We start from the raw sequence: 19,613 nt of genomic DNA on the forward strand, positions 1-19,613 counted from the left end.
AGGTCTTGAAAAGGCAGGAGGAGCATACTGACAAAGAACATCATCTACAAGGGGAAAGAAAACAAGTTTAAAAAAAAAAAGAGAATTAGAGCTGGGAGAAGACCTCTGGCCTGTGATTGGCATGGCTATATCCTGTCAAGTTTATGATAGAAACATAGAAACATAATAGCTGTAATTTCCAATAAATGTAATTACTTTTGCCCATACACAATGATGAGGTCAGTGAAAGTAGCTGTGACCTCAAAAATATTGAAGCTGCAGAAGCCTTCTGAATACGTACAGAGAGAATAGGGAAATGGAGGAACAAGAAGAGAGGCATCTTCAAAATAATTCTGTTCACCTTCAGGCCTTCACATGCATAAGACTAGTTACAAAATGTACGATAATGTCTAAACAGTTATTTGAGTTGGAACAAATAAAGGTGAAACCCATTATGTCTGCTTACCTGCATGCTAGATAGCGTATGTTGATGAATTTACAGTATATTAGTGACCATAGGATCTTACTGCCTCAGTCTTGGTGAGTTTTGAGGAAATTCAGACATTAGGAACTCCTGCTTGAGGATAATTCAATGTGTCGTTCAAAGGTGAATGCACCATTCTTCAGAGGACTCTAAGGTTTACTTTAATATCCTATTTAATCAAGACAGACAAACAGTGATCTGTCAGGTGAAGAGCAATCATTATATCTTTCTCTGAACAAATGTTAGAACTAAAAAAATTAGCTAGAATGTCTGAATTTAGATGAGGATACTGGCATAGTACTCGTAGAAGGAAGAATCAATAGTGCCCTGGAATCTGAATTTATAAAGCATATACAATCACTAGACAGGGCATCCTAATAAAGAATTGGCATTAGACTTTTAAAGAAAACCTTGACACAAATAATGTAAAAAGATCGCCTGTATCATTAATTAGCAAATAACCTTGGCTGTGAGATTGCTTTCTTAAGAAAATGCGTTGCTAAAAACACTCCATATATCAAGCCATCAAAATTGTTGTGATAACTGTGAAATGCTGAATATTTTGGAAAACACATTCAGCAGTAAAGATTGTTGCAATGCATGCACTGAGATTCTCTGCTTTGACCATGCTGTCCCTGATGAATGCCATGTATTCCTTGTCATCGAGCAGTCCCATCATCTCCCAGGTTGGCTTCCTGCTTCCACTGTTCTTTATGCTGTCAGTTTGAGTATCCATGCTGTTTATGTGGGCCCTAGAATATTTTAGAGACTTTCATGTCCTCCTCGTTCAGATAGGTTTTACAGGTTTTAAATATCAAATTCTCTACAATAACTTTTTCATCTTCCTCATGGAATCACAGAGAGGGGGTTTTGCTTGGTTTTCTAACTTTTTTTGTTTTTCAATTGTGGCATGTGTTTGACTTGGGACTTTGAATTTTCTCTCAGGCTCCTTGTAGGTTTCTTGCTTTTTGAAATGCTCCTTTAAGGTTTAGACTTTTATTTTTCAAGTTCTTTGGTTTTTCATAGTTCCCATTCTTAAAATTGAATATACAGAATGAGTATAATATATATGATGCAATATACTGAATCAGTACAATACATGTACTGATTTTTTTTTTGCCTGTTCTCTTTTGTTGCATTATTAAATTTTATTCTTTTATGATCACTACTACAGAGCACCTCTCCTTCTCTGCACCTCTCAAGCTGTGTCTTGTCACAGTTGAGACCAAATCCAGAAGAGTGTCTTTTCGTGTGGATCCTAGATTAGTTGTTCAAGGAAGTGACTCAAAACTGTGCCACAAAATATTGTATCTCATCCTAATGAGACATGTACATGTGTACAGTTAAAATATCTTTCTATTACTATTTGTCAACAATTTGCAGCTTCTCTAATCTCACTTAACGTTTTCTAATCATTCTCATTGTCCTAATTAGGGGGTCAGTGGTACAGACTTTCAAGGATCACCAGGACTTGCCTAGAGTATTTCCCACTTAAGATACCTTGTCATCTTACCTGCACACTGAGACTTCAAGTCTCTGCCTGCCTCTCAGGCATCAAACATGGAAGAACCACATTTCATGTGCTAAGGCACATGAAAAACAACAAGGTGTTTGGTGACAGCCAGCATGGCTTCACTAAGGGCAAATCCTGCCTGACCAATGTGGTGGCCTTCTATGATGGGGCTACAGAACTGATGGACAGGGGAAGAGCAGTTGATATCATCTACCTGGACTTGTGCAAAGCATTCGACACTGTCCCACATGACATCCTTGTCTCTAAATTGGAGAGACATCAATTTGATGGGTGGATCACTCAGTGGCTAAAGAACAAGCTGAGAAAGTTGGGGTTGTTCAGCCTGGAGAAGAGAAGGCTGTGTGGAGACTTCATACCTTCCAGTATCTAGAGGGGGTATAGGGATGCTGGTCTTCATTAGGGACTGTAGTGACAGTGTTAGCGTCAGGACAAACACATAACCATCGGAATGGTTATATGAGGTGCTTTATTAAGGCGCCGAGAACCAGGGGTATGCACCCAAATCTGGTTCTAACCCCGTCACATCGCGTTCGCAATTTATACGTTAGAAGTTTCGCAATAGGTATCAGGGATTGCTTCATCAGTCCTTTACGACATCAGCCTCTTCTGCGCTTGCGCAGCCCCCTCTGCTGGTCGTCTGGTGGTCGTCCTGATGAAGTAAGGGGTCTTCCTCACTCTGTCCTTTTTTCACCTTTCTGTTGTTTGGACAAATCCCAACCATTATGTGGATACAGCATTCTCTTATCTTCACTTAGTTGCCCTTGGTATGTGGTTCTGGCTTACTTAATTTTTGGTTCTGCTAAGTTGGAGTTTCACAGTACATTCTTTTCTACATTCCCTTTACTATACAAGGTTATATTTGTTTCTATTCCTAAAGTCACCATTGTAGCGTTTAGTTATAAAGTAGCTAAGATACAAACCAACACAATTGCAGCATTCAGTGTATGAAGCTTCTCTATTGATTTATGATTTCTAAACACAATCACCTACTGGAACAGTATCTAAAATACAGAACAGCAAAGTTACAAAATTTTAACATATGTACAAAGGCTTTCTATTGATTTGCAAACTTTTCAAATATAATCACTGCTAGAATGGTTACAGAAAATTTCACCCTCCTCTAACAATAGGACAAGGGGTAACGGGTTAAAACTTAAATAGGGGGAGTTTAGATTGGTATGAGGAAAAAATTCTTTACTGTGAGGGTGGTGAGGCACTGGAATGGGTTGCCCAGGGAGGTTGTGAATGCTCCATCCCTGGCGGTGTTCAAGGCCAGGTTGGACAGAGGCTTGGGTGACATGGTTTAGTGTGGGGTGTCCCTGCCCATGGCAGGGGGGTTGGAACTAGATGATCTTAAGGTCCTTTCCAACCCTGACTATTCTATGATTCTATGATATTTCAGAGAAAGCTGCTGTAAGGGTCTCGGACTTTAATCTCTTGCCTGGCTGTGTGAATTTTATTTCTGGATTGTTCCATCTATGCTTCCCTGTGGTGCTGGTACTAATGCAGACCATGAGTACTGCTCCTTCTCTGTTCTCCCCTAGGTAGCTTACATAAACATCTCCTCATGTCCACTACCTTTGTACCAACTACTAAATTAATGCTTGGTCCTCTTTGATGTCGCAGCCTCAATTGTCCATATGTCTCATAATTTAATTTATTGTCACCATATGTGACTCCCTATCCTTAAAGATCCCCTCAGCTGTGGGATCATCCTTGCCACAGCCAAACAGTGGGAAATCAACTGGCATGAGGGTTTTATCCAAGAGACTGAATTTCTTCTTGCCAGCAACATGCTGCTCCCCTGCCGCCTCAGCAGCAAAGAGACTGCAGTACTGGGGGCAGGACTGCTCAGAGCGTTCCTTTAAGGCCTCTACTGTGAGCATTCCCTTTTCTTTAAGCTGCTTATCTCACTATAAGCACTCTTTTCTGTCAGAAGCTTCTTGCACCAATTGCACATGTAAGCTTGCTGCCCAAGTTGTACTCATACATATTGTCTCTGCAGTAACCTGAGTAACCCCTATTCTACTGTGGGACTTAAGTCTACATCAGGAACTTAAAGCTGGTTGGGTTTTGGAAGCTTGTTATGTTATTTACGTAGCGTAACATACCTGGAAGGAAGTCTTTGATTTGAATTAGTAAGTGTAATCAAGAAATAAGTGACATTTATTCAAAAGCTATCATTAGATGATGATGGGAATAAGCAGTGGGAAGCTCAAGTCAAGGACTGTAGAAATATACTGCAAAGGAAGGAGGAGATGAAACACCTAAAGGTGTGTTCTGATTTAAGATGACTTAACACCTAAGGGTCATTAAATCGGTTTTGCTAATTTGTTAACCTGTTCTCAAAAATTGTTAGCACTATTGTAAGAAAGAAACAAAATGAGACAAAGCAAATACTGGAATTTTTGCTGTGGGAAATCCTTTTTTGATCTCATTTTCAGGGCTTTATTTTGGCTGACCAAAATGTATCTAAACTTCACTGATCTGAATCCTTTTATCATTAGAAAAGATTTTACTATTGGAAAACATTAGAATATGAGGCTACCATTCTCAGTGAGTAATAATAAAAAGATAATAATCTCAGCAAAGTAAAAAATCTTTTTTCCAATTGGGGATTTCCCAGCAAGATTTTATAGATGGGCTTAAGAGAGGTTACAGTTGCCTGAGCATTGTAGTCTCATTGAGCTGATATATTGGATCAGTCAGTATACAAAAATGAAAAACAAAGCTATGAATGGGATCACTTTTTAATTTAGAGAATTCCAGAAGTATCAAGACAAAAAAGGGTATGGTTTAAGTTGCAGCTGATAAAATCTAAGATATCATTAAATGCTTTTCCATGCTATTTATAATAGAAAAAATGTCATGGAATATTTGCAAGCATTTTTATTCACATATTATCTCTAGAAACTTAAATATCTGACATTTTATGTTAATCCAATATTGAAACAAGATATAATATACATAGTGCTATTTCAGATCTCCGGTAGCTGTCATGGCTACATGAGAAATAGTACCTCTTTCCAGGAAGATGACAATTAAGCTTCTCAGAAACCATTAAATGTGCTTTATAATTGAGAAAGTGGAAGTGATGCTTTTTTGCCTTTTGTATTTTTTCTGTATTTAGACCTGAGCTGCTGGTGGGCTGATACTGCTGTACTGTAGTACTGTGATCCATGGTAGACTGCTGGAGAGGCCTTGTGCTTTCATTAGTACTTCATGTATGGGAGTCTTCTACTAACTTAATTTAATTCAAGTTGTGTGCAGTTATGTATCAAAGTAAATTCTTAATGGAGGTGTTATAATTCTGATCATTTTCTCTTCCTTTTTTCTTTTTTTCTTTTTTAGATACTGTTTCCCTTTTGGACGCCCCGAAGGAGCTTTAAAAGCCACACTTTCATTACTTGAAAGGGTAAGTTTGATAACATATTTTAAACTCTGCTTGAGTACTAAGCCTGCATTTTAATTTTGCCTTCACACTGCTGAAAGAATGCTCATGGCTTCTCAGGTATTTTACTGTTGGTATTAGCTGTTCAGTGGAGCTTTTTTCTTTATTGTCTTCAACAGAGACAAATAGCTGTTTTCTGTAGGATTTGTTTGACTTTCACTTCAAGCCACTGTGGTGACTCTGTTTCTTTAAAATTTAACAGTTACCCAGCATTACCTCTGAAGTAATGCAAGAGTACTCTGCAGCCCCCTTTTCCTGATTTCTATGGCTTCCAGCTTCTGATGTTGTCTATACATACATATAACATTAAAAAGCTTCTATACAATCCAGATAATCTTCTATAAATACATAATCTGAGTCAATTTACGAAGAAAAAGCTAAATGCAGTAAAACTGACATGAGCAGCTATAAATGTAAATTTTACTCAGCAAATCCATTTGTGTTGACAAGCAAGACAACCTCATAATGTTAAAAAGCATCTCAGTCATCTCTAGGGAAAGAGAACTTTAAATCCCATCAGAGATTCCAGAGGAATTGTGTCAGCAGGAGCCTGATGAAGGTATGAATTCAAAAATAGCTTAGATCCCAGTCTGTGTAGCTTTGCCAAAATCTGTGAGGTCTGGTCCTGCAGAGTGTCAGTTGTTCTGCACTGCAGAACGCTCCATGGATAGAGATTCTGTCTCAGAAAACCTGTGCCATGAACAAAACCACATAGAGAGATGGGGTATATATGTTTTCTTTCCCTTACAATCTCAGTGATTGTAGTGCTGTCTAGATTACTTTGTGTTTCCTTTGTGTTATATGAAACAGCCATTTCCTCTCACAGTTCCTGCTGTTAAAAATGGCAATGGTACTCTGTCTGATGCTGAAGGAACACCACTGTCTGTTCTTGACTGAGAATAAATATGCATTTCTATATTTGTGGATGCAGAATGGGATAGAAATACCTTATTTTACCTTCTTTGAAATTTTGGGGGATGAGGGGAAAACCCAAAACAAACCAGATCCAAAATAAAAAGTTTTGAATACTACATTTTGACTTGTTGATAACCCAGAGGTTATTAACATTATTATTATATAATAATAAAATAACAGGTTATTCATTAAAATAAGGAAGTAAACAAAGGTAGAGATGTCATTTTGTATGTACAAGTAATGGAAGAGTCTGCTTTGCAACAGTATCCTCCTAATAGCTTCTCTGTTAGGGAACCTGTTTCTTTTCTACTGTACCCTTCTCCAGACCATATCTCTTGCTCCTTCCCTTTCACAGTAGTTCTTAGATATGTTCTGTAAGGGTGTAGCGTGTCTGGGGATACATTGGAGAAGCATTTTTAAAAGGTTGTGAGTTACCTGAAACTATTATTTACATATGAAATGTGGTAAAAATATATTGAGTCACTTGCAACAGGTGATCCACTTTATCAAAATCCTATATTTTAAAAACAGACAGGTTTTGAAAACTGACAGGTTTTGAAAAGGTTTGTATGATCTGTTCTTCTGCTTGTCCATAATCAAATTGTCCACCAGAATTTCGATGTTTTCCCTGACTACTATAGAGGACTCTTTCACAGCAGGGATATGTTGAATTTGAATAACTCTGATTGTAGAAAAGTCAGTGTTAGCTCTGATGGTGTGGTTCACAGTTTCTCCTTTACATTATGCAGTGGTGGAAGCTTTTCCACAGGTGACAACCAAGCAAATTTCCACATCCATGTCTTTTGCAGACACCATGATCCAGACCATCCGCGGAATGCTCTTGTTTGTTATACTGGTCTTGGCATTACACAAATGAAGACTGACTAGCATGCTGCAAGATGCCGGGGGCTATTGTTTATGAATACCATACAGGCAGTCAAGCCAGGGTTGAACAGAAACCTTGAAAGACAGATATCTAGTTCCTTTTTGATTTCTGCCTTTATCATCAGTTCTGTAGTAACTTTAGGATACTTTTATCCTTTTCCCTGGGGTTTTGGGTAATAAATGTAATCAAGAGGTACAATTGTCTCTGAAACAGGTTTTAATGAAAGATATTGCCACTCCCATACCAGCAGAAGAGGTGAAGAAAGTGGTCAGAAAATGTCTGGAGAAGGCCGCCTTGATCAATTACACTCGACTTACAGAATATGCCAAAATAGAAGGTTAGTACAGCAATCAACTGCCAAAGCGGCTGTAAAAGCCAACAATGCCTATTAACTGAACATTCTGTGAGCAGCCTTTTCCCTTTCCAGAGCAGAACCATTCCACAGCAAGGGGAAATGTCTCATTAAAATCTCAGCTGGTGAACTATGGAGCTTTTTTCCTATTCATTGCTTTAATACACCTCCTGGGACTGTTTGAATAGAAGACTAGGACTTCCTAATTTAAGTTGCCCTTTGTTCTTACTTTTGAGTTCTCCATAAATCTAGAAGGTTGTTTATGAGTTATTTTTTATTTCTCTAATTATTCCTAGTAATTAAACTACTGACAGGAAATTCTTACCTTAACAGCAGTAACAGTAAGTAACAGTACCTCAAAACTTGAAAACTCTGGGTAAAGTTGCTTTTCTGATGCACTTATAAGGCAGACAGATAGATAACTGTTATTTATTTTTGCTGTTGTTTTGTCAGGTGTATAATAATAATCTGATGACTAAAATCTTAATTACATTCTGATTTTCCAAAGTGATCAATGGGACAAAATACTAGATTTGATGGTAATCAGAAGTTTCTCTGGAATTACGTGTGTTCTAGAAAGTGTATCATAAAATAAAGATTTTTCTTAAAAAAAGTTGCTAGAGTACATAATGTCACTTTACTATTTGTAAACCTATGTAGAACAAAAAGGAAGTCATGAGATATACGTGTACAGATATATTCAGGAGAAGAAGACAGTGTGACCGCATCTTTATAACTGCATTATTTATTGGAGGTAGTTTCAGTTAACAGGAAAATATATGAAAGATGAATTCTGCTTTTAAAAAATACAATTTTATGCATATTATGTTTTTTTAACAGCATGTATTTCTAGCAATGCACTAGAAGAACCAGAGCTATCATAGCAGAAAAATGAAGAAGCCTCATGTTTAGCAGTATTATACAGCCAACTTTTTTTCTTTTTTCCATTTCTTCTCAAACTCTCTGAAAAACATGAGTTAACCAATCTCACAAGTGATTAACGAAAAACCCATCTCATCACTATAGCAACCAGTATTATATCATGGGAGTAACAACATGAAACCATCTTAGTAACCAGTTTATCATAATTAATTATGATATCATGTTGTGTTAAAGACAGAAGGATGAATATTAAATCTATTCTGGAAAATGAAAAAGCAAAAATAACTGTTTTCCTTAGCTGTTATCTTTATTCATAAAGGGGATTTTTTAAATGTTCTGTATTTCAGACTTTTAGCAAACCTGTTAAAATAATGGGCATAAAAATAGAAAGATTTTTAAAAGATTACAAAAGCATACAAAGGGTATCTAAATTCACTGAGACTAAATTGAACTGGAAAAGTTTTTTACAGTGATGTAAATACATCTTTGTACTAGATTTTTTTTACTGTTTTCTAAACAAGTGTGACAGTTCCACTGCAAGCAGCAAAATTGGCATTCTAAAATATGCACACTGTTAACACTGCAATAAGCTGGAACAGCACATAAAACTGCTGTCCCTCCCATGGCATATTTTGACTTGCAAATTTCTTTTTGGATTTATTGTCTTTTGATTTAAACATAACTAGATTTATGCAAGTAGTTTATGCTCATAAAACCCAAAGCACAACAGATAATTCCATACATAATTGTACTATTTCTCAACAATAGGTTAAGTACTGTTTTCAAATTGAAGGCTCCAGCATTATAACATCAAAACATTAAAAACATTGGTCTTCAGTAGCAATAAGACCTGTATTGGTCTCTTTCTATACTCTGGTCATTAAAAATATGCTACACTTTTATCAATATAAATGTAATAGTTTTCAGAAATAGGTTCCGTTCTGCTGTGTTAGGTTTATGGGAGCATTATTGTATCTGTGCACTGAAATTACATTCTTCTCTTGAAAGCAATTCATGTTAGCGTTTGCATTAATTGCTTGCTCCTCAAATTGCATACAAAAACATATAGTCATCTTCATAACATTACTGATATCCTCAAATGTAACTGTTATACATTTGGGAATTTTGTCCTTTAAGTATTTCTTCAGTGAACAACAGAAGAAATCATTTTATATTAGTCAGTCAAAATGCAACTATCACATGATAATATCAGCTATAGACCAGTAGTAACTACCTAAGAAGTGGACATGCAAAGAAGGCTCTAACAAAAATAATATTCTTATATTCTTAACTTTTTTATATTCTTTTACTGTTATTTATATTTCTAAATTCTCAGGCACAATATGCAAACTCAGCCAGTGAGCTTGAAATACAGACTACATAGGACTAGTAAATATAAATATACTACCTGAAAACACACCTTTTCTCCTTTAGCTGACAAAACACATCACTTGTGTGACCTGACTGTCAGGACGTTTACTGCTATACTCAAGATTTTAAAAACATTTTAACACCTTATTTGGTATCTGTTCTTCTCTAATAAAATTTAAATAGTTATATTTCTGTAATGGTGTTTTTCTTCTCTTCTTTTTTTTTTCTTTTTTTTTTTGTATTCAGCAACAGCAGAAAAGGACACAGGTGATTACTATTTGTGTGCATGTCTGCATGTATTACAGATGTAGTGTGTTGTGTCTGTTATTTTGTTATTTTTGTTGATTTCAGAAATACCCAGCTATTGACCAGAACGTGTATGAATGTTAAAATTATTTTGATGTAGTCCGTGCATTCTTCATTTACACTGATATTTAACTATGATGTGCATAATTATTAGCAATTTAGCTAATTTTATATTTTGGAATATAATGCAATTGTGATTTCTGTGATATAGGTATAACTGAGTAATGAAGGTTGACTCGAATTCAAAATCAGTTTGTGAATTTGGAGAAATGTAACTTCATAGTCATCAGAAAAAAAGACACCTGTTTCTTAATGGGACTGCTGAAATTATTGATGAAGGTCTTGGTAGGAGAACTAATTTTATAAAGCTGGTTTTAGAGTTCTCTGATATGGCTTTGTTTAGTGATAGGTTTATTTTCCTAGTAACAGCTGAAGGTTGGGAGGATGGTAGTTTTTCGTGTTCTTTATTTCATGAAACAGTTTTGGTGTATATTCTGCAGTAGTGCAGAGATGGGGTTTGAGCGTTTATATCCCAATATTTAAGAGAGTGATCATAAAAAGAACATAGCTGAAGTAGTATTTGTGGCTGAGTAGTACTGGCTGCATAGAAGTATGAAGGACTGTGTATATATATGTATATATATACACTATGAAATAGATGCATACACTACTTTGTATTACCTTCTTTAAAGACTTACCTACAGACCAAGTGGAAGCCTGATCTTGATGCTCTGTGGGGCTTCCACAAATAATATCAACCAGAGTTGCAGGAAGGAGCATTGAGTTGGTAATATTCTCAGGATGAAATAATTTTCCATCTGGAAAGACAAACTGGTGTGATGACTATAAAGGTTGTATGGAAGTAGTTCAAAGTGGGGTGCCTTGCCAGTGAGGGGCTTGAAGGGATTGTCTATTTTTTGAGGAACAGCTTCTTTAGCCGGTAAACAAGAAAAAAGTACTAGCTAATTATAAAAACTACTTTTTTAAAACTGTTAATAACTGAAGATTAAAAAAAATTCCATTGGTTCCCAAAGCTTCTACTGGTTTTCGTTTGAAAGCTCTAAATGCCCTGGAAAGAGAAGAGCTCAAGTTGGAATTGTTAAAAAAGAGAGCAGACGATGCACTGATTGTATGGGTATTCGTGCCACAACCTGTTAGGATGAGTTGTTAGGAGCTCTCATTGATGAGGTCATCTGCCAGCCCACTCTGATCAACAAGGAAAAGTTCGTTAAGCAAGTGCTTCAGAGCACTTGGAGGCTCCTTCAACAATTTCTCTGTGAAAAGACCTATCTCCCTGCTAGGTAAGATAACTAAAGCTAGATAGTACAAATATTCCCTTTACTATTCTTACACCTGTAGGTATTGAAGAAAATATCTTTTCAAATTAGAAGTTTAGAAAAATGTTGAAATTAATTTGTGAAATAAAAAAAACTAATTTCAGAGTTTGTGTCCTTTTGACCCTTGCACTCTAAAGCCTCAGCTGGACACTTTTATATCATGTGTATCACCTCAACTACAAATATTCCTTCTGCCACATACTTGTGATTTTTATTTTTTCTCAGGCTTATTATGTCAGAAATACAGACCACTGAACACATGACACACAGTTACAAGCACAGGGGAAAAAAAATAAAGAAAAAATTAGTGTACCTGATTTCAGTCATTTTGCATTAGGTTTATGAGTGCTTTGAAAGAAACTATTGCCGTGTTCTTAAGATAGAATAGCAAAGCTGTCCCTTAAGTGTCTGGCAAATACTTATACTATGGAATGGATGAGAAGAAAGCCTATCACATACAGTGAGTAAACGGAAATTAACTGTGTGAGTTAGGTGAAACTAGAGGTTTATAGGCTTATTAGAGGTATATAGAGGTATGAGGCTTATAAGAGGTACATATGCTTAAAGGTATATAGTGTTTGTAATTTAACTGCTTAATCAAATTACGCTTCTGACTGAAAATGCAACTGAAAATTAATCAGAAACTCAGAAAAATTAATTTTATTGAAAGGAGTAAATAGACTGTGTTCCCTCAGAATTTTGTGTCTCATTGAACCCATTTTTCTGATGCAAAAGATGAAGCAGCTGAAAGGAATCCATATAAAATTATGTTTTAGCCTGTCTAGCAGGACCAAATCCTGCTCCTGTTTGTGTCATTAACTAAATTCCTACAGATTTCATCATAAACTTGATGTACAATAGGCTTGTCCCTAATACTGTATATTGCATTGTTGTGGAAAATAGGGAAATGCTATTTCTTGATAATTATTATTTACCCTTTAACTTCTGCATTAGATACTGTATAGAGAATCCTGAATTGCAGGAGTGTCCTTGTTAGGTAGTAGAGGTGAGCATGCAAATTCTTTTTGTTGTGAGAATCCTTTTTCAGCAGTGTGGTTGCCTGGTTCCCAGGACTATTCCCCGAGTGCTCTCATTTTCACAGGCTCAATTGAACAAGACTGAATGCTTTCCTAAAGACAGTGGTTACTTTCCTAATGGCAGACACGGTGATGTAAGCAGCACTTGCATCAACAGAATTTGTTTGCAGTTGAGATGACATTTTATTTAGCACTCTCATGTCATTGTACTGTTATGAATATAGAACAGCTTTTTTCAATAAAAATTACAATTGCAATGACAATTACATAGGATTCAGCATGTCATTGCTTACGACATGTACGGCTGAAATTCTCATGGAGTAGCTAATCTATTCAATCAGTATAATTGCCATTATGAAGAGAATGGCAACAAACCTAGTATTATAATTTTGAACTGTGTCTAAGAACTCTCATATAATGCCCTTGTAGTTTGCAGCAAGGCTTTATATTTGTCAAGGAGATGATCACAGAATCAATACGTGATAAAGTATAAACAATTTTCATCACAACACATGCTGCCTTTGAGACTTCTCTGCCTGAAACTACTTTTAAGATCATTTTGTGTATGGCATATTTTCCTGTCTTATTCAGTATTTAACTTAACTCTTCCTATTGATAATGTTGAACATAACAGGACTTGCTAGATTCTGAGGCCATTGACAAACAGCATTCTTCAGATGCATTTTGTATAGCCTCCAGTGAACAGCTTATAGAAATTTACATGCCTCCCTCACCTGTTTTCTCTCTTTCATAAACAATGGCCTTCCTTATACAGAATTCATATTTTTACTTATATTTTATATATATCCATTAATACACACAGAGAATAAAAAAAATATGTTATTCCTTCTCAGAAATTAATGGTTTACCCCATTTAAATTTGTTTGAAATCTGAATGGCTGAGGAGTAATGTACTCTGTTTGTGCTGTTGTCATTTCCTAAAGTAAGTGGTAGCAGCTTACATGTAAATACATTTTTCAGCACAAGGGCATTACCTTGCTCTGGAGAAATAAAGGGACTGGGTTAGATATTGAAGTGGTAAATGGCTGTGAAGCAAACAGGGCTGCATCTGTTATTGTTCCTAGATATTATTTCTGAGGCAATAGATTGTAAAAATTCAAATTATTAGGCAGTTTGTCTTTTAACTCATTCTTTTTAAAAGTCTGTAGTAATGGAATATACTGGGTTCCTTCTGTCAAACAGTTTTAATAAAAGGAATGAGAATAAATTCGATTAAAATCAGAGCAAATAGTTACTGTGTAGCATGCAACTGCTCGAAGACAAATCACAGTTGTCATCCCAATATTTCTTTCTATCAGACAGACTGCCAAAGGCTGAATAACTGTTAACTCCATACAATAGAAGGTCAGAAGCAACTCAACAGTTTGCGTTTTTTTAAAGGACATCGATCGTTAGCATACTCATTACATACAAGTTTCTAAAGGAAAGGTAGTATGTAAATGCCCTCAAGGCTCAGAAGGATCTATCAGACTTAAAAAGAAGAACACTACAAACATTATTGAAATTGAGAAGACAAGTGGAGAGAGTTATTGTACCTGGAGAGGATGTGATTAAAGCTCTCCATGCATGTTCATTTCAGTGAACAAACAAAAACGAATGAGTTGCGCGGTAGCGTAACACCTTCTTGGTCTCTGTTTGTTACACAGCTAAACAGCAGGATATGGGCAAATATCCCTAGTGTCAATTTTGAAGCAGAGGTCTGAAAAAAAAGCCAGCCTGGATTGTTGGGTTCACATCGTGATACTCCTTCATGAACATACATTCTGTCTTAACAGCTGGGCTGTCAGCCTTTGTCACTACCCCTTTTCCAACCCCTGCTTTGTCCATGTGAAAGCCATTTCAAGTCCTGATTGCTCTACAGGTGTAGGAATCACCTTACAGTCAAATTAGTTTCTAGTTTTTAACGATAGCCTAGTTCTATAACCCTTATTAAGGTTTAATTCCCTCCCTCACAGCATTTCATCATCAGCCCATGATGCATTTTTAGACAATTGTTTTATGCTCATGCAACTTAGGCTTTCATAAACTTGTCTCAGAGTTTTAGCTTCCTATTCTTCATTTTTATCATCTTATCATCTCTATTAAAATCTGAATTCCGCCTTCTTGAGCATCACTGACAAGAACTGTGCAGTCATCCCCACGAGATGACTTGCCCAGTACTAGCAGTACTAGTATACCAGGACTGCTTGATCTAATATGTCATACAATCATAGACTCATAGAATAGATAAGATTGGAAAGGACCTTAAGATCATCTAGTTCCAACTCCTCTGCCATGGGCAGGGACACCTCACACTAAGCCATGACACCCAAGGCTTTGTCCAACCTGGCCTTGAACACCGCTAGGGATGGAGCATTCACAACTTCCCTGGGCAACCCACTTCAGTGTCTCACCATCCTCACAGTAAAGAACTTCCTCCATTCCTCCTTATATCCAATCTAAACTTCCCCTGTTTAAGTTTTAACCTGTTACCCCTTGTCCTATCACTACAGTTCCTAATGATGAGTCCATCCCCAGCATCCCTATAGGCCCCCTTCAGATACTGGAAGGCTGCTATAAGGTCTCCACGCAGCCTTCTCTTCTCCAGGCTGAACAACCCTAACCTTCTCAGCCTATCTTCCTACGAGAGCTGCTCCAGTCCCCTGATCATCCTTATGGCCCTCCTCTGGACTTGTTCCAACAGTTCCATGTCCTTTTTATGTTGAGGACACCAGAACTGCACACAATGCTCCAAGTGAGGTCTCACGAGAGCAGAGGAGAGAGGCAGGATCACCTCCTTCGACCTGCTGGTCACGCTCCTTTTGATGCAGCCCAGGATACAGGTGGCTATCTGGGCTGTGAGCGCACACTGAAGCCGGCTCATATTCAGTTTTTCATCGACCAACACCCCCAAGTCCTTCTCTGCAGGGCTGCTCTGAATCTCTTCTCTGCCCAACCTGTAGCTGTGCCTAGGATTGCTCCGACCCAGGTGTAGGGCCTTGCACTTGGCATGGTTAAACTTCATCAGGTTGGCATCAGCCCACCTCACAAGCGTGTCAAGATCCCTCTGCATGGCATTCCTTCCCTCCGGCGTATCAACCAAACCACACAGCTTGGTGTCATTGGCAAACTTGCTGAGGGCGCACTCAATCCCCCTGTCCATGTCACCAACAAAGATGTTGAACAAGACCGGTCCCAACACCGATGCCTGAAGGACACCAACTCGTTACCGGTCTCCAGCCGGACCTTGAGCCATTGACCACAACTCTTTGCTTGCAGCCATCCAGCCAGTTCTTTATCCACCAAGTGGTCCACCCATCAAATTGATGTCTCTCCAATTTAGAGACAAGGATGTCATGTGGGACAGTGTCGAATGCTTTGCACAATCCAGGTAGACGTCAACTGCTCTGCCCCTGTCCATCAGTTCTGTAGCCCCATCATAGAAGGCCACCAAATTGGTCAGGCAGGATTTCCCCTTAGTGAAGCCATGCTGGCTGTCACCAACCACCTGGTTGTTTTTCATGTGCCTTAGCATGCCTGCCAGGAGAATCTGCTCCAAGATTTTGCCAGGCACAGAGGTGAGACTGACTGGTCTGCAATTCCCCGGGTCATCCATTTTCCCCTTCTTGAAAATGGGGGTTATATTTCCCTTTTTCCAGTCATCGGGAACTTCACCTGACTGCCATGATTTTTCAAATATGATGGCCAGTGGCTTAGCAACTTCATTTGCCAGCTCCTTCAGGACCCGCGGATGGATGTCATCAGGTCCCATTGACTTGTGTACGTTCAGGTTCTTAAGATGGTCTCGAACCAGATCCTCTCCTACAGTGCACCCAAGGTCTTCATTCTCACAGTCCCTGCATCTGCCTTCCAAGACTTGGGTGGTGTGGTCGGAGTATTTGCCAGTGAAGACTGAGTCCAGTTCTCCTGATGGCTTCCAGAGAGAGCCACCTTGTCCCTAGTCTGTCTTTTACTCACTACATACCTATAGAATCCCTTCCTGTTATCTTTCACATCTCTAGCCATGTTTAATTCTAACTGGGCCTTAGTTTTCCTAACCTGGTTCCTAGCTTCCCGGACAACATCCCGGTATTCTTCCCAGGCCGCCTGTCCCTGCTTCCACCTTCTATAAGCCTCTTTTTTCCATTGAATTTTCCTGAACAGCTCCTTATCCATCCAAGGAGGTCTCCTGGCCCTCCTGCTGCACTTCCTTCTAGTTGGGATGCAACACTCCTGAGCTCATAGTAGGTGATCCTTGAATAACAACCAACAGTCTTAGGCCCCCCTGCCCTCTAGGGCTGTATGCCATGGAACCTTACTAAGCAGGTTCCTGAAGAGGCCAAAGTCTGCTCTTTTGAAGTCTGGGCCGTGAGCTTGCCACACACTCTTTTCACTGTCCTGAGGATCTCGAATTTGACCATCTCATGATCACTGCAACCAGTGCTGCCCTGGAGCATTACATTTGCAACCAGCCCTTCCTTGTTGGTGAGCATGAGGTCCAGCATGGCACCTTTCCCTGTCGGCTCCTCTATTACTTGCAGAAGGAAGTCGTCTTCCTCACAATCGAGGAACCTCCTGTATTGCTTGTGCTGGGTTGTACCATTGCTCCAACAGATGTCAGGGTGGTTGAAGTCCTCCATGAGGACAAGGGCCTGCGAGCATGAGGCTGTTCTATCTGTCTATAGAGTGCTTCATTCACAGAGTCCTCCTGATCAGGCGGTCTGTAACAGATCCCCACAGTAATGTCTCCCATCACTCTTCTCCCTTTAATCCTGACCCACAAACTCTGTTGACTGCTCATCTGTCTCCAGATAGAGTTCCATACTCTCCAGCCTATCCCTAACTTAAATAGGAACTCCCCTTCTCCCTGTCTGCTGGGCCTGTCTTTTCTAAAGAGCCTGTAACCTTCCATTCCAACACTCCAGTCATGGGAGCCATCCCACCACGTTTCTGTGGTGCCTATTATATCATATTCCCATAGATGTGCACACATCTCTAATTCCTCTTGTTTGTTTCCCATGCTATGGGTATTTGTATAGAGGCATCTGAGCCGAGGTCCAAATGAAGCCGGCTCATTGGCTGGAGTGGCTGGAATATCTCAACATTGCTCCGAGCATTTATTATAGGTGCTGGCAACTGACTGGGAGTGTTGGGATGGAATGATGCCACCCTCCCCCAACATATCTAGTTTAAAGCTTTCTTGACCAGTCTGGCAAGCCTCCTACCAAAACCCCTCTTCCCCTTTGTCAGATCAGCTCCACTAGCTTCCAGTAGACCTGGCCTCTCATATCGAGTCCGAAGTTCTAGATACCCAAACCGCTGACTATGGCACCGCCCTTCTAACCATTTATTAACCTGACCAATCCTCCTAGCTTTTTTAAGGTCCTCCTCTTTATCTGGGAGAATTGATGAAAAGACAATCTGAGCTCCAGAGCCCCTAACCACCTCTCCCAGGGCTCTGTAGTTCTTAATGTTCTCCGGGCTACTGCTATCTACATCACCAGCACCAACATGGATCACTAGAAGTGGGTAGTAGTCAGTGGGACTTACTAGAGTAGGCAGCCTCTCTGCAACATCCCTGATCCCTGCCCCTGGTAGGCAACAGATCTCAATGGATCTGAACCTCCCTTGAGAGTGCGTCAGGCCGACAGATGGGTGCCTGTGTGCCTTTCAAAGTAGAGTCCCCTACCACTATGACCCACCTCTTTTTCCTGGCAGCACCAGTAGTGATCTTCTTTACCAGTGCATCAGCTGGTTTTTCATGGTACAAGTGTGTTTCCTCATTAGCCCCCTGCAAAACTGCAAAGCGGTTCTGGGTGGGGACTACAGATTTAGGAGGAAGCCTCTTGCTTTTAATTGTCTTCTTCCTCCTTTTTTTGTTGGTTTTTTTTTCTTACAATTTCCCAGCTTCCTGGGTTAATGGCCTCTTTCTTTCCTCCGTGAGCTGCAGTGGACGCTTGAGGCCCCTGCACAGTTTGGGCCTGGAGCAAGCAGTGCTGCTTCCTCTCAGCTTCCCTGACATCTTTTAGCCTATTGACAGTGTCCCACAGCTCAGCCACCTGCTGCAGGAGGACCTCCACCAGGGCGCATATTGAGGAACACTTGTCTTTTGATGTCTATATTATGCTTGTGGCACGCAGCCATTCTGTGAAAAGCTAATTCAACTCAGTCTTCAGAGTTTCGATCATTTCCAACTGACAAGTTCCCAGTTTATAGCAAATGTTCATTGCTGTTTGTGTGTCAAAATGTGTTGCTCTCCTTTTTAAAGTATTAAATTGTGTTTCTCTTTCCCATTCTTTGGAATTATCCAATACCTGTTACTGCATTTTGACCCTGCTGTCTATTGCTAGTGTTTTACACCATTGTTATCAGTGCACTCCTAATATTTATTCTGAAGTCAATGGTGAAAATATTAAGAAAGCTCAGCCCTAAGATGGATCTTCAAGGAATTCATCAAGAAGCCTTTTTTGCTCGTTCTCAGTGTTACCTATTGTCTTTCTCCTGAGGCAGCTTCTTTATCCAACACGTTTCTTTTTTAATCCTCATTTTCTTCTGCTTAACTCGTAGTTTTCCCAGGAGGCACAGTATCCAATACTTTATTAAAGTCAGAATAAATGAGATCTGATTAATTTCTTTTATAAGAAAATATCCTATAAGGAAAAGCTACTGCACAAGTCTAGTGCCAATCTGTGTTACATTTTACTCTGTTTTCTGTTCATCTTAGGTCCTCAATTACTTGTTTCTTCAAAATTTGTTTTAGTTAATAACTGTCAACATCACTTTTCCCTCCTCCTTTCCTGCTGGCATTAGATTTGTTGTTGTCATCTTTCAGTAACTCCCTAAAATTTGGAGTCTCAAAATTATTAGATTTTTAAAAAACATTACTCAGTCTGCACTTTAAGGTTGCAGTTTTCTGTCAGTTTAGTATGTCAGGTGTGTTCATTTGTGGAGCCCTCCAGTTTACCATATTTGTTACCTCTGAGTTTTATTCCACAGAACAGGAACAGCTGAGAACATTAGCTGTTTCCCTTTTGAAGAGAAATTAGACATCAGGGACAGGAAGAAAAATTCCAACTGCT

The 19,613-nt window shown here is 38.9% G+C and overlaps 1 protein-coding gene across 7 annotated transcripts in view; it reads left to right on the forward strand.

Annotated features, from left to right (window-relative positions):
* CADPS2 (calcium dependent secretion activator 2) overlaps positions 1-19,613 on the forward strand; it is a gene marked incomplete at both ends in the record, with an annotated part of 338,118 nt that overhangs the window by 241,424 nt on the left and 77,081 nt on the right. For 4 of the 7 annotated variants that reach the window (XM_080622719.1, XM_080622717.1, XM_080622722.1 and 1 more), the window contains 3 exons: positions 5,349-5,412; positions 7,463-7,586; positions 10,101-10,121. In XM_080622719.1, the coding sequence (XP_080478845.1) occupies positions 5,349-5,412; positions 7,463-7,586; positions 10,101-10,121 (209 nt within the window). The remainder of the gene's footprint in view (positions 1-5,348; positions 5,413-7,462; positions 7,587-10,100; positions 10,122-19,613) is intronic. The other 3 variants (XM_080622718.1, XM_080622723.1, XM_080622721.1) reach the window with 1 other exon arrangement.

Source organism: Psittacula echo, assembly GCF_963264785.1.
Source record: "Psittacula echo genome assembly, chromosome: 1".
Taxonomy (NCBI): Eukaryota; Metazoa; Chordata; class Aves; order Psittaciformes; family Psittacidae; genus Psittacula; species Psittacula echo.